A 13,329-nucleotide genomic window follows, 5' to 3' on the forward strand; every position below is an offset into this window, starting at 1 on the left:
TCACGTATTATCAGACGGGATTGTTTCAATAAACCAAGGACATTTTGACTGATAATTATTTGTATTCTTCTGTAACTGTACAGAGCTAAAACCTCCAAAATATCAGGAGTAGTTAGTCATTATCAGAGGTGTTTGTGAACTAAAAATCAGCAATGTGGGATACTGTTTGTCCGTGATTTGGACAGCCTAGTGCGTGCTCCAGACGAAGGGGAAACAAATTCTGTCGTGGATACCTACTTTGGCACGACCTCGGACAACAGATTCGCACCTTTCAATACACTCTGCAGCTATCTGTTGCAGCAGATCCACATATTATTAACATAACTGACGCAAATGTCTTTATTCTGCCGTAAAAGTGATTCTGATGTTAAACATTAGTTCCGCATGACTTTTCTGCCAGGTGATTTGCGCCCCACCTGTCAAAACTCTGGTCAAACTCTTTGAGAACCACTGGTGTAATCTGACCAAAGAATGTGCTCCTGATATTCATCAGGCTTCTTTTCATTTTCTTTGGCAATATTTAGTATTGAAGTATTACATCAAAGCACGAGCAAGGGTTTATTTCTCAGACTATTAAGATATTACGCAGTGTCATTTAAACTCTGCAAGCTGCCAGAAACATTCATGTTGGTCAATGTTTGATTCTAAATTGACAGTGAGATCGTTCATAGATTAGAGCCTGATTGAATGTGGGTTGTACTCTGAATTGTACAAGCCATGTTTGTGGTCAATACGAACTCTTATTTGCACTCGTTGACCTGGTAAGTCTGAAGTTATTGTTTTATGTATTGTTTTTTTAAATGATTGAACAAGTAGCAGACTGCCCATAACGTTATTTATTTGGAGGAAATCACTTTTGATTAGTAGTACTACAGCTCTTTCCGGACCTCGTGATTGCTGCCGCAAATATTTTGCTCAGATTGTGGCAGTTCTTTCCAGTGTGGAAACATAATGTAGGTCCATAGGGTTAAAACTGAGAAAATTCTGAAGTTCAGAGGTAATTTTTACAATGCAGATTTGTAGGGTTTCTGTCTATACAGGTTTTCTAATTATTGTCTCATGTGTCTACGACCTGTGAGCACAGTTAGAACTCTGTTTAAAAGACACATAAAAAAGTACTTTACATATTGATAAATGGCATTTTATGCGATCTTGAACTGGGTGCACTCACTTTTGTTGTATTTTGCTACCTTTATATGAATTCCCACATGCGTCTTTGTTAATGTAAACACCACTGTCTGAATTCTGTTCACATTCCTCTGACAATAAGTTTACTTTGACTTCAGTAAGTCTGCTAACGGTGAAAGGTTTTATTCTTGGCTGCACAATAGGTGTTCTTTAGGACACAACTTTTCCGAAACCATCGGTATCATGGAAATCATTCATCTTCAGTTGAAAAGAGAGCTTAGTGTCATTTCCTTGAGAGTTATGATATTAAGAAAATATCCACAATTCGGCATTTATACAAAACCACTAAACAGCTTTCAGTGCAATGTTACTTGAATGGGCTGTAAATGGTAAATGGCCTGTATTTGTATAGTGCTTTACACAACCAGTCATTCACCCATTCACACACACATTCACACACTGGTGATGGCAGCTACATGTAGCCACAGCCACCCTGGGGCGCACTGACAGAGGCGAGCACCCAAGGCCTAACACTTACTTTGATGTCTTGTGCAGTTTGTTCCCATCCACGCTCACAAGCAATACACACTACTTCTACTACGACATAGAAAGTTAATAGATAACATTAACAACAACAATTAGGAGATGGATTGTATTTATTGGTATTTTTTGCAGTTTTCTGGCTTTGTAACAATGTTAATGCCCTTAAAAGCAATTTAAATCCCACTGTTGTCAGATTTAATAGCTTAAAAGGCTGGATTGCTATAATCTTCTGATTGATAATTGATGTTTTGTGATCAAGTATCTGGGATCCATCCAGGAATAATTAGTAGTACATTTGCATGCTGCACTTTTTAATTATTTTTAGTGAACAAGTGTATTTTTTAAATATCCCATAAAGAAGAACAAGTATTTGATTTAAAGTCTTCAGTTTGAAGAATAAACAGTATGCATAAATTTCTCTTCTTAAAAATGAGTGAATTTCTTTGTAGTTTGGAAGGATTGGTAGAAATAATTGGCACATATCTATTTGTATTGTTGGTAAAGGTCATAATTTATTTTGTGATCAAATTGTTAGAATCAGAGGTAACCGTAAAGCCTTTTTCTTTTCTGTGAATGGCTCTAAAATATCTTTCTTGTCACGTGGATGAAATTCTTACATGTTTACAGGACGGACGCTGGCTCCTTTTCAGATCTAAGACTTAGTATCTGAATTCTGTTCTGTCAGCTAAAGCAGGCTGCTGTCTGTCCCTGTTAACTGAGACAGATCTTGGGTCTAGCAGAAACCAGCAGTACCGAGTGAAATGGGTACTGCTAGCCCGTGGGGGATCAAGCCTTCACCAAAGCTCTTTCTTTTTACAAATACAAAAACTAAACTCCATAACTTTTCCTCTCTACAGCTCCAAAAAGATTTACTTACTATACTTTGGTTTATTTCTACTGTCACTGTTAATTTGTCTTCATCCTTACACTGGTTTGCAGGTGGAAACGCTAAGCTGCGGTACCAGATCACATCAGGAAACACAGGAGGGGTGTTTGATGTGGAACCAGAGGTGGGCACTATCTTTATAGCCCAGCCTCTGGACTACGAACAGAACAAACGGTAGGAACACACTCAGAGAAGAATCCTCCAAGCTTGCTGAACGATTGTCCATCTCTGACAAAGTTGAAACTTGTGTTCAGGTACAAGCTTCATCTTCTGGCTTCAGATGGGAAGTGGGAAGATTACACGACTGTGACAGTAAACGTGGTCAACAAGAATGACGAGGCTCCGGTGTTTACTGTTAACGAGTACTACGGCAGCGTAACAGAGGAGCTGGATGGTTCTCCAGTGTTTGTGTTGCAGGTACAGTCCAAGCTTACTAGTATTGTTTCTTCATCTATATATGACTAGTAAGAGAAGGAATAAACTATATTCTACATAAATATGTTCACTGATGCATTGCTGCTGAGTTTTGTCAGTTTATTTATTTGCCACTTTGAGCTACAAACATGAAAATAAATAGCACTACAGGCCAACAGAGAAGACGGTATTTAAGTTTGAGGTGAACTCTCCCTTAAACCTCTCACGCTTCTCAAAAAAAGAGTAGAGGCTATGCAGCAAATAATGTCACAAAGGTTGTTTAAACAATGCTGTGTTGGTACTAAGAGACCCAAGATAATATTCCCCACAACATCACAGCACCAGCCTGAGCCACTCATACAAGACAGGATGGATCCATGTGAAAACTGACTCATCGGATCAGGCTATAGCTTTTCAGGTTTCTGTTGTCCAATTCTGGTGAGCCTCAGTTTCCTGTTCTTAGCTGACAGGAGTGGCTCCCGGTGTCTTCTGCTGCTGTTGACCAATCAGAGATGCACTTCTGCATATCCTGGTTGATAAAATGAGTTATTGCGAGTTGCTGTTACCTTCCTATGAGCTCATATCTATCTAGTCAATTTGCTTTGAGCTCTGGCTGCTCTAAACTAAGTTTTCTTTATTTATTTATTTAGTTATTGTTTGTGGATCTGCATGATGTCACAGAGAGAAGATATCTTCATACAACCTTTGATTGTTAGCACCGAAGCCCCACCAACCATGTCAATCAGTAGAAAGTTGGCTTAAAGAGAGATGAGCCAAAGCAGCTTGTTTTAGACGCAGGGTGAACTTAAGGGGGTGAATAAGTGAGGGTTATTTTAAACAATGAATTATACAAAGTTACTCTGGTATAGCCCAAGCATAAAAATATGCAGCTGATACTGATCATAACAGGTTCTCTTCAAAGAAGCAACTGGAGACATTTTTTAACCAGCGCCTGTAGCTAATATTAAGCAGTATTTTTTAATTTAATAACATTTAACAGCTGCCAGAAGAAAAAGAGAATTTTATTTTCTACCGCTCTCTGGTCCTCGGAGGAGTAAGATGTCTAAATAGAAAGTCTTAGGTAGACCACAACAGTAACACAGGTAAATCTGATGTCATTTCCCTTTTACAAACCCACGTAAAACTCAAACTGTTTCTTTTGTTTAACTGCATATTTGTTGATTATGTTGAAGGAGGTATTTGAGTTTTGTTGACTATGTGGGTTATTAAATTGTACATGTGTACACATCAAGTTTGGGTTTCACAAATGTCTCTAATATGTGGATTTAATACTCGTCTGTAGAAGCACACATACATTTTTGCTCTCAGTCATTCTGCAATTACTGTGTTAAGTTAAAGCAACTTTGGCCTGACCTGATGTTACTGCTGCTAATGTGTTGAAGATGAGCGAAATGTGCAGACAGAAGAGGGGGAGGAAAGGTGAGGCTTGGGGTTAAAAAGATGGCCCTTTGCCAGATTTAAATACCAGAGAGTACAAAGCTGCACAGGGCACTTATGGAGTGCTGTGAGTCGTGATATCACAACCAAGTCAGCAACGGTGTAAAAGCTCCATGATTGTAAGATTGTTGCCTCGCCTGATTCACTGTGCCTTTCACATTGTAGGTAACGGCAACTGACCCAGATAAGGACGCTGACCAGGAGGCCCTGCGTTACTCTCTCCACGGCCAAGGTGCAGACAGTGAATTCATAATTGATGAGGTCACAGGGAAGATCTATGCCCAGCGGACGCTTGACCGCGAGGAGCGCGCTGTCTGGCGTTTCGTTGTCCTGGCCACAGATGAGGGCGGCGAAGGTCTGACGGGTTTCACAGATGTCATCATCAATGTATGGGACATAAATGACAACGCGCCCATCTTCACGTGCGCTCCCAGCTGTCACGGAGAAGTAGCAGAGAACTCAGCAGCAGGGACATCGGTGATGGAAATGACGGCGACCGACCTGGATGACTCAGCTGTGGGGCAGAACGCTGTGCTCTCTTACAGGATTGTGGGTAGTTTAGATGCCACTAATGCGGAGCTGGGCGGAGTCCCCACCTTCTCAGAAATGTTTACCATCAATCCCACCACAGGCACCATCACTGTAGGCATAGGTGGGCTAGACCGGGAACAAGTTGAGTCTTACCTCCTGGTGGTAGAAGCCAGGGATGGGGGAGGGATGGCAGGAACGGGAACTGCTACTATTCTGATCAAAGATGTGAACGACCACGCTCCGAGGTTCACTGATCACTCCTGCCTGGCAAGGATTTCTGAGAACGCAGAGCCCAATGCAGAGGTGGGTGGCTGGTGTTGCTATCACAAAAACAATACTCCTTAAATGGTAAATGGCCTGCATTTGTATAGCGCTTTTCTAGTCCTTAAGGACCCCAAAGCGCTTCACACTACATTCAGTCATTCACCCATTCACACACACATTCACACACTGGCGAAGACAGCTCACTGCTCGTTTTCTTATTGGTGGAGTTGTTGCAAAGCAGCATTCCCAGTATATGCTATCAGTTATTTTTCTAACTAGTCTCACACCGTTTTTCATAGATAGGCCATTCATGCCTCAGAACTGTGTGCTTCAACTCAGAATAGACAGCCAGCCATCTCTTACTTCTTTCATGTTGGCTTAGTGTCAGAATTACCACTCACTCTCTTGTATGTTGAAGGACCTGAGTTCAAGTACAACATGAAGCATTTTTCATAATGGCTTTTCTTTATTGTGTTTACACACTAACACGTTTTTCAGAAATCATTTTTTCCTCTCCTTTTAATTTCAGACAGAAAACGAAACATTTTCCTGCGCAGAAAATTTTTGCAGCTTTAATACAGCAAGAAAAATGTCCCTGAGCAGTGAAAGGGACAAAAATGATTACAACCACTCAGTTTATGAGTGTGTTTCAGAGCCAACCTCCTTCAACTTTGTTTGGCAGGTTCTATACTTTTATACTTTTTGGCCACACCAGGGGCAAGCTGCACATCGAGTCCAACAGCAGCAACAATCCCAACAATTCCTATTGTTGGAATAGTTGCTGGTACAATTCCTATATTTAACATCTGCAACAAAATCATCCCAGATCTTTTAGTGTCGCCTTTTTTAGCTGACACTAAAAGATCTGAAACAATAAAACCAAAGGCATCAACAAGCACAGAACTACAACATTGTGGTAATTTGTTTATTAGTGTGTTTGAAAAACAAAAATAAATAACAAGAAAACATGCAAGTTTGGCTGCATTCCATTGTGACCAGATATAATTATTTTTTGGAATCAAACTTGCTGAATGGCTCGTGCATTATGAGAATGATTGGATTCTGGTATCTTCACAAATCTTGAAATTAAATTCACATTAAAACTTAACACCTAATATTCATCTGACAAGCTGCAGGTTTCATTCGTGTTTCTTACAGAAGATTATTAGACCAGCCATGACTTTTAATCAGACCTCAAAATTCATAGGTTCAGAGGTGAGTTCTTTGTTTTCCTAAGTGGAACTAGTTTGCAGTAGGGTTGTCTTAGAAAAGCAAGAAACTCTTGATCACCAGTTTTACATGAGAGATAGATGCTCAGAGGAGGGAACTGCTATTCCATTGTTAAATGGGCCTTTATGTCAACGTTTTCAGTACAATTCAGTTTTATACTGCACTGCATCATGGGAAGTCCTCTGTGTGGATGGGGCAGGGATATTGATAATCCTATTCTTAACAAATGAACACAGTCGGGAGTTATTTTTGCAAGCTTTCCTGTATCATATTGAAAATGATGGATAATTTGCTCTTGTCAGAAATGTGCAGAGACAGTCACGTCCATGTTTATCGTAACTACATTGTACATATTGTTCGGAGATTTAGCACTTTGCTTTTTATTTTTTTATTGTCAAAAATGTAAATAGCCAGTTCCCCTAACACAATGTAATTGCTGGTTGTAACTTGTTCTAAGGTCTTGGATCTTGCAGCAGAGGACAGGGACATTGGTGAAAACGCCCAGCTGACCTTTAGTGTTGTGTCTGGAGACCAAGAGCAAAAGTTCTATATGGTCAGTCACAAGCAGGAGCAGCGCGGCACCTTGCGGCTTAAGAAACGTCTGGACTACGAACGGCACAGCGAGCAGAGGTTCAACCTGACACTGAAGGTATGTGGAAGGCATTTCAATTACAAAGGCTTTCACTATTGAAAATGACTTTGATTCAGATTTCTCTCTAATTCATTGGATTCCTTTTCATAATAGTCATGTGAACCTTCAGCTGACAGTATGAAACATGTGAATGGAAGATGGAAAATTACACAGAATTTAAGGTTTTAGAAATGAATTGATTTTTAATCAGCGTTTAAAGTTTGGCTGCATTCACATGCAGAACAATCCTGGAAAGTTTTGAGCTTTGTCAAAACTGATGGGAGGACAGGCTTTTAGAATTTTGTAAGCAATGATCATAAATCTCTTAAACCAACCTGTCAGCCCTTCCATCAACAGCTAACGTAAAGAGTTGTGAAGGTGAAGACAATAGCATAAAGGCAGTCTGACAGTGTCAGTGTCATATATCAGTTACAGATAAGAATAAGAAAAGTCCCCCAGGCAAGTTTTTATACTGGTAGAACTGACAGAAAGTTGCTAGAAAGTAACCTCGAATTCTAAAAGGATATAAATGGATATAAGTGTTGCACACCCAGAGGAACCCAGAGGAACCAAGGGGAACCCTCTATCTGCTTTTTTATAATTGATGATTTAAAAAAATTCACCAATGCTTTCGAACTGGCCATTTTGAAGACAACTTAAGCTGCTCTTCCTTTATGATATGAGCCAATCCAAACACTTCCTCCTACATATAGTAGTCTTAATTCTTTTCTTTGATTCTTAGAAGTTACAAAAATACAACCAAATTACACTGGTTGTGTCACATAAAGCCTTTTTACTCTTAACATTGCGGTTTTTGTGTATTTCCTTGGATATTTGCAGTCAAGCTTCTCACAGAAACTACTGCAACATGCTAATTAATGTTTTTAACTTTCCCAATGGTGAATAATTGGCTTCATACTCTGATTTAATATTTTTCTTTTTACGCCTCCTTAACCTCTTAAAATTAAATTAAAATTAAACTCTACTCTTGTTTGGTTACCTCGTTAAGGGCAACAACATTTTTGTTGTCCTAAACAAACAATCCATAAGCCACATCCCAATAACAACTTTGTCAAAGTGATGCAAAAATCTCGTGGCATGACACTTCTTCTGTAAAAAAATTAATGTCTTTATTTGCTTTTGTCTGATTATTTTAGGTAAGCTGTTGGCTCTGGAAACTTGGAAGTCTGCTCGGGAAAATAATTGCAATAACAATAACTCTTTAGTGCACTGTGAAATTATTTTGGCTCTAATTACAAGAAGTATCGAGTTCATGATCTTTGTTATTATGCATGTGTGTGATATTTGTGCGCTTCCTGTTTTAGGTTGAAGACCTGGACTTCTCCAGCCTTCTGCACTGTGTGGTGGAGGTGGAGGACTATAACGATCACGCTCCTGTCTTCATTCCACACTTCATGTCACTTGCTCCACTACCTGAGGACATTGTTGTGGGAACCAGTGTGGCCCATTTAGTAGCCAGCGACTCTGATTCAGGCCAGAACCGTGACATCACCTATAGCTTGTCAGAGGACTCAGACCCTGAGGGTCTGTTCACCATTGATCAGTCCGGTCTGCTGTCAGTGGCTCGGCCTCTGGATCGGGAAAGGATACCCCAGCATCACTTAGTTGTCATTGCGACTGATCACGGTGTTCCAGCTCTGACAGGCAGCGCCACAGTTCAGCTGCCTCTGTTGGATGTGAATGATAACGGACCAGAGTTTGAAGCAGCGTACTCTCCAATAGTCTTTGAGAATGTGTCTGGACCGCAGGTAGGTTTAATCCCATATAGCATACTGTACTGTTATGTATAGATTTTCATAAAGACGAAGCAAATGATAATGATTGACTGTGTGGTTAAAAAATCTTCAGTGAACAAAGCTACAACCCCTCATCCTTTTTCATCTTGTTTAGGTAGTAAGGTTGAACCAAACGTCGACCCTCCTTCAAGCTGTGGATCACGACTCGCCTGAGAATGGTCCTCCTTTCCACTTTGCCGTCCCCCCTGAATATCGCTACAGCAACGATTTCTACCTTCAGGACAATCTCAACGGCACAGCCACACTAACAGCTTTGAGGACATTTGACCGCGAGCGCCAGAAAGAGTTTCTCATTCCTATTATTATGAGTGACAGTGGAAGTCCAGCCAAGACGGTGACCAGCACCCTGACTGTGACCATCGGTGACCAAAATGATCATGCACACGTGGCAGGGGAGAAGAAAATTTTCATTAATAGTCACAGGGGTGAGTAGGCGGTGGTGAAAAAGTACAACTGAATGCATAAATGTACTTGTTTTTCACCAATTAGTGTGTTTTCATAATATTTGGAAGTCATTATAATTCACATTTAAATCCAGGTATCTGCCCAGCCCGACTCTGTGCTATCAACAATCAGCTTGGGTGTCCTTGAGGCAAAACCACCTTTTTCTGGCCTTCACAGATTAGCTGCACGACACCGATTGGAGGGTTTATTTGAAAATTCCCTTTTGTCTTTAGGGTGATTTTATTTTACTTTGTCAAATTAAAAGTCTGTCTCTTTGTGAATTTAACATTATTTGACAGACGGAGGTCGGTGGGAAAGTTTTAAAATGTCGCTCAACCAGCATCTACTTAATAAAACAGCCTTCATCTACTTTTTAAAGCACATTTTGAACTTTGCCCTCAAACTTTTCTCTCTCTGTAGGTGACTCTCTTAGTGCCAGCTAATTAATTCCTAATCAGTGAGCAGTAATTAAAACACACAAACAGACACACACACTGTGTTTATTGTGTTTTTCACCTCCGCCTCAACTCTTCCATTGTACTACATCATCATTCCCCACATGATCACTATTTAGTTGCCGTGACTCCCACGGTGCCGTTCTAAGGGTCACAAAGGCAAATAGTGCTCGATTTGACACACAGTTAATTACACTTTAAATGTTTATTCTCTGACAGCGTACTGCGTTTCTGGTCTGTCTGAACTCAGGCAGTGAATCTCAGATTTTTGGTCCCAGAAAGCGTCCGTGTAGTTTTCAGACTTACACAGGCTTCACGGCACACTGCGTTGTCAGTTAGGTTGAGTTATGCATTAGAAGTACACGTCAGGCAGTTAAGGCCTTGCTGCCTCTCTGTTGATAGGTACAGTACGTCGCTTTTGTTTATATGCTTGCACTTGGATTAGCAATGCTTCATCTTCTTTTGCCATTCAGAGCTACAAATGCACATTTCAGTGGTGTTGAACTCTTCTCAAAAGTTAAGTTTCACAAAGACAATCCAGCTAAAATTCAACATGTCAAGGTCTGCCTTTTAAATTTTGAAGGGTACCCTGTGAATAATTCCCACATGGTACAGTGTGAGGAATTGGAGGAGAAAGAGTAATGACAACAACACTTCTTTCTACTTGATTATAATCATTATGCATTCAAACAGCATTTTCTCTTTTGCATTTCTTTCTCCCAGTGTCACCTGCAATGTCACTTCTCAGTTTTGCTGAGACCTGAGTGTCTTTGGATATTTTGCTGTTTCTGCTGTTTTTCACTATGTTTGTACATTGTTGATTTTGTTTTCCTGTGTTTGAAAAGCTACTGTTTGTAGTGTTGTGATTTCAAGGCTTTTCCACTTTTTCTTTATTCTAATGAATGTAAAACACATGAAGCACACACACTTAAACACATGTACAGTATATATCAATGCAAAAGCAAAAACAGAGGGTTATCCTTTAATTCTCCGACATATTTAGTGCTGCTGAATCATTCTCACGCAGACTGATTAACGGATGCATTTTCTCTTTTCAGGCCGTATGCCAACTACAGTGCTCGGAAAGGTCTACTCTCCTGACCCAGATGATTGGGACAACAAGACGTATGTCTTTGAAGGACATGTGCCAAGGTAAATTAAAACAAATTAATTCAATGGGTCAGCAGTTTCTAATCAGAAATGTGTCATAAGCTATTTTAAATGAGTGCGAATGATGGCAGGGCATCTACTCTTTCCAAGAAATGTCTAACATCCTGACGTCAGTGATGCAGGAGTTTCTGTGTGCCAGATTACTTCTTTCATACCCTGAACCAAGTTGCCTTTTACGGCTAATCAGCGGCACCTCCTTGTTTTTTAGTCGTTAGATTGATTTAGACATTTAAATAGTGCAAAGCAACAACTCCCGGAGCGAAATATCCATCTTTGTTTATTACCATCCTATTTTTCTATTACCATTACCATCCTGTCCAATTTTCTTCCTCAGATTCTATTTCCTCAATGCCTCTTCTCAATTTCTCTTTCCATTTTTGTTGTTAATGCATGTGTGTTTTCCTGCCGTCGGATGACGATGTTCTGTTTGTGCCAATACTCTGCTTGAGAGTTTCACTTGCTAAAAGTGACACTGAGCCACAACGCTTCGCACTTTGACAATCTCCCACACACATGCACAGACGAGTCCCGAAGTGACACTCCGGTACCCTATGACACCTTCGTCTTCATCTTTCATGCTGTGTTGAACTCAAAATGACAAACTTTGCTACTTTTTCTCTCAAAGTCAGAGTTCAGGCTTTATGAAGGACTGGGTGCAATATAAGGTATCAGAACTTCACGACAGCTCTCATCTCTTCATGGTTCAAACCCGACTTAAGTTCAGAACACACCGTTGTGCTTTTCTTAATACATATCATACTATAGCGCACTCACCTCTGCTTTTAGAGTTCTGTGCAAAAGTCTCATATTTTGCATAAAATTAGACAGGCTTTCATGTAACATTGGACACTGGTTGCTCTTTCACTCATTTTTAGTCCAGTCCTTGTACCTGGCCACATAAAAGTGGCTCCTAACTTAAGGGATGAATTGATGTTGTGTCTACATGTTGTGTCTCTTAGAAAACTAAGCAGAGGACTCACTTTGTGAATAGCAGCCTGTTGCAAAAATGCATAATTTGTTCCCATTTTCTTTTTTGTCTAAAAAAAATGCCAAATGTAACACAGTTTGACAGGTGTAGAAGAATATTTTTGCAGCAATAAAGTGATTCCCAAAAAGCTATAAGCTGAAAACTTCACATGTCTTGGCAGTCTGTCAGTTTATCCTTAAGATGGGTGAAGAGTTGCAGGCGTAAAAAACATCTGCAGCAGATGAACATTATCTGACAGTCATGTTGGTTATACCAAATACCAACTTTTAAGCTTGTTAGAATTGTGCAAACTCTGTTTTTGCCTTATACATGTATGTTTGCAGACTAAATCTGTTTCCCATTTTTCCAAGCAAAATGTGGTGGAGATGAGAGGAGGTTCAAGACCTCTGCAGAATACTGTGTGTTTCTATTTCAGTTCACCAAACAGCATTTTCAGTGTTTGGGTGTGGATGTTCTACTGTTTTCTACTGCGTTGTTTAGCTAAACAGTGCGGGGGAAAAAATAAATGTTCTGGTGGAACAATGTTTTCCACAAAGTGGAGGAGTACAAACATACTCTGGACGGGGGTACCAACATATATGTAATCACAGTTTGTCTAACAAGCAATAACTAATAGGACGATGTGCTAGGATGATCCAGTCGCTACTTTAGCATGATTTCTAAATAAAAACTCACTTTTTTGCCAAATGTATGGCCAGTGGTTAAAATGTTTTGAATTTCTAAAATAAACAGATGATAAAACAAGATAATAGTTTAAATCATTAGCCAAACAGAACAAACAGAACCAATGAAATAAGTCTTAAAGTTGTGAATAGATGATTGAAATTGAAAGCTAGGGCTGGTTAAAGTGTTTTTTGATGAAACAATACAAAGTATGCTGAGTAAGGCTGTCGAAGCTGTTATATTTTGTCAATGGTCCTGGCACACGTTTTGCACAGCCGGCTACACAGAGAGACCTGTGCTGTTTGTGCAGCTTGGAGGATTACTTGTTTTGATTAAATTTTAGTTGTTAGTTGTGATTTTCTTTCATTTTCATGCCACATTAAGGACACCTGAAGTGGTGATGCAAGCACTAAGATATCAAACTAATTCCAGCATACAGCTGGTCTGCCTGCCAGTCCAGGGATGATTCAGTTTTGCTCGTTTGAGTTGGGTTAATGATCTCTAGGTGAGAGATGGGGTGACGTTTTATGTAATGTGTATGTAGACACAGTCATCTGGGGTAGCATTGTGCAAAATGGTAAGACACCAGAAGAAAGACAAGTGTTGGCACCAGAAACAACCTGTAACAAAATAGTTCACATAAGGGTCAATAGAATCAGGTTTCAGCATATTCAGATGTACTAAATGAGGAACCACTGATAGTTAAA

At 39.9% G+C, this 13,329-nt stretch overlaps 1 protein-coding gene across 1 annotated transcript in view; it reads left to right on the top strand.

Moving 5' to 3' along the window:
- Positions 1-13,329, top strand: part of LOC102206054 (neural-cadherin-like) — a 366,907-nt gene that overhangs the window by 219,628 nt on the left and 133,950 nt on the right. The window contains exons 19-25 of the mRNA XM_005726436.2: positions 2,611-2,731; positions 2,812-2,974; positions 4,595-5,263; positions 6,912-7,103; positions 8,411-8,854; positions 8,997-9,327; positions 10,860-10,953. Of these exons, the coding sequence (XP_005726493.2) occupies positions 2,611-2,731; positions 2,812-2,974; positions 4,595-5,263; positions 6,912-7,103; positions 8,411-8,854; positions 8,997-9,327; positions 10,860-10,953 (2,014 nt within the window). The remainder of the gene's footprint in view (positions 1-2,610; positions 2,732-2,811; positions 2,975-4,594; positions 5,264-6,911; positions 7,104-8,410; positions 8,855-8,996; positions 9,328-10,859; positions 10,954-13,329) is intronic.

The sequence above is a fragment of the Pundamilia nyererei genome, unplaced genomic scaffold (genome assembly GCF_000239375.1).
Source record: "Pundamilia nyererei isolate P.nyererei 1_Seehausen unplaced genomic scaffold, PunNye1.0 scaffold00019, whole genome shotgun sequence".
Taxonomy (NCBI): Eukaryota; Metazoa; Chordata; class Actinopteri; order Cichliformes; family Cichlidae; genus Pundamilia; species Pundamilia nyererei.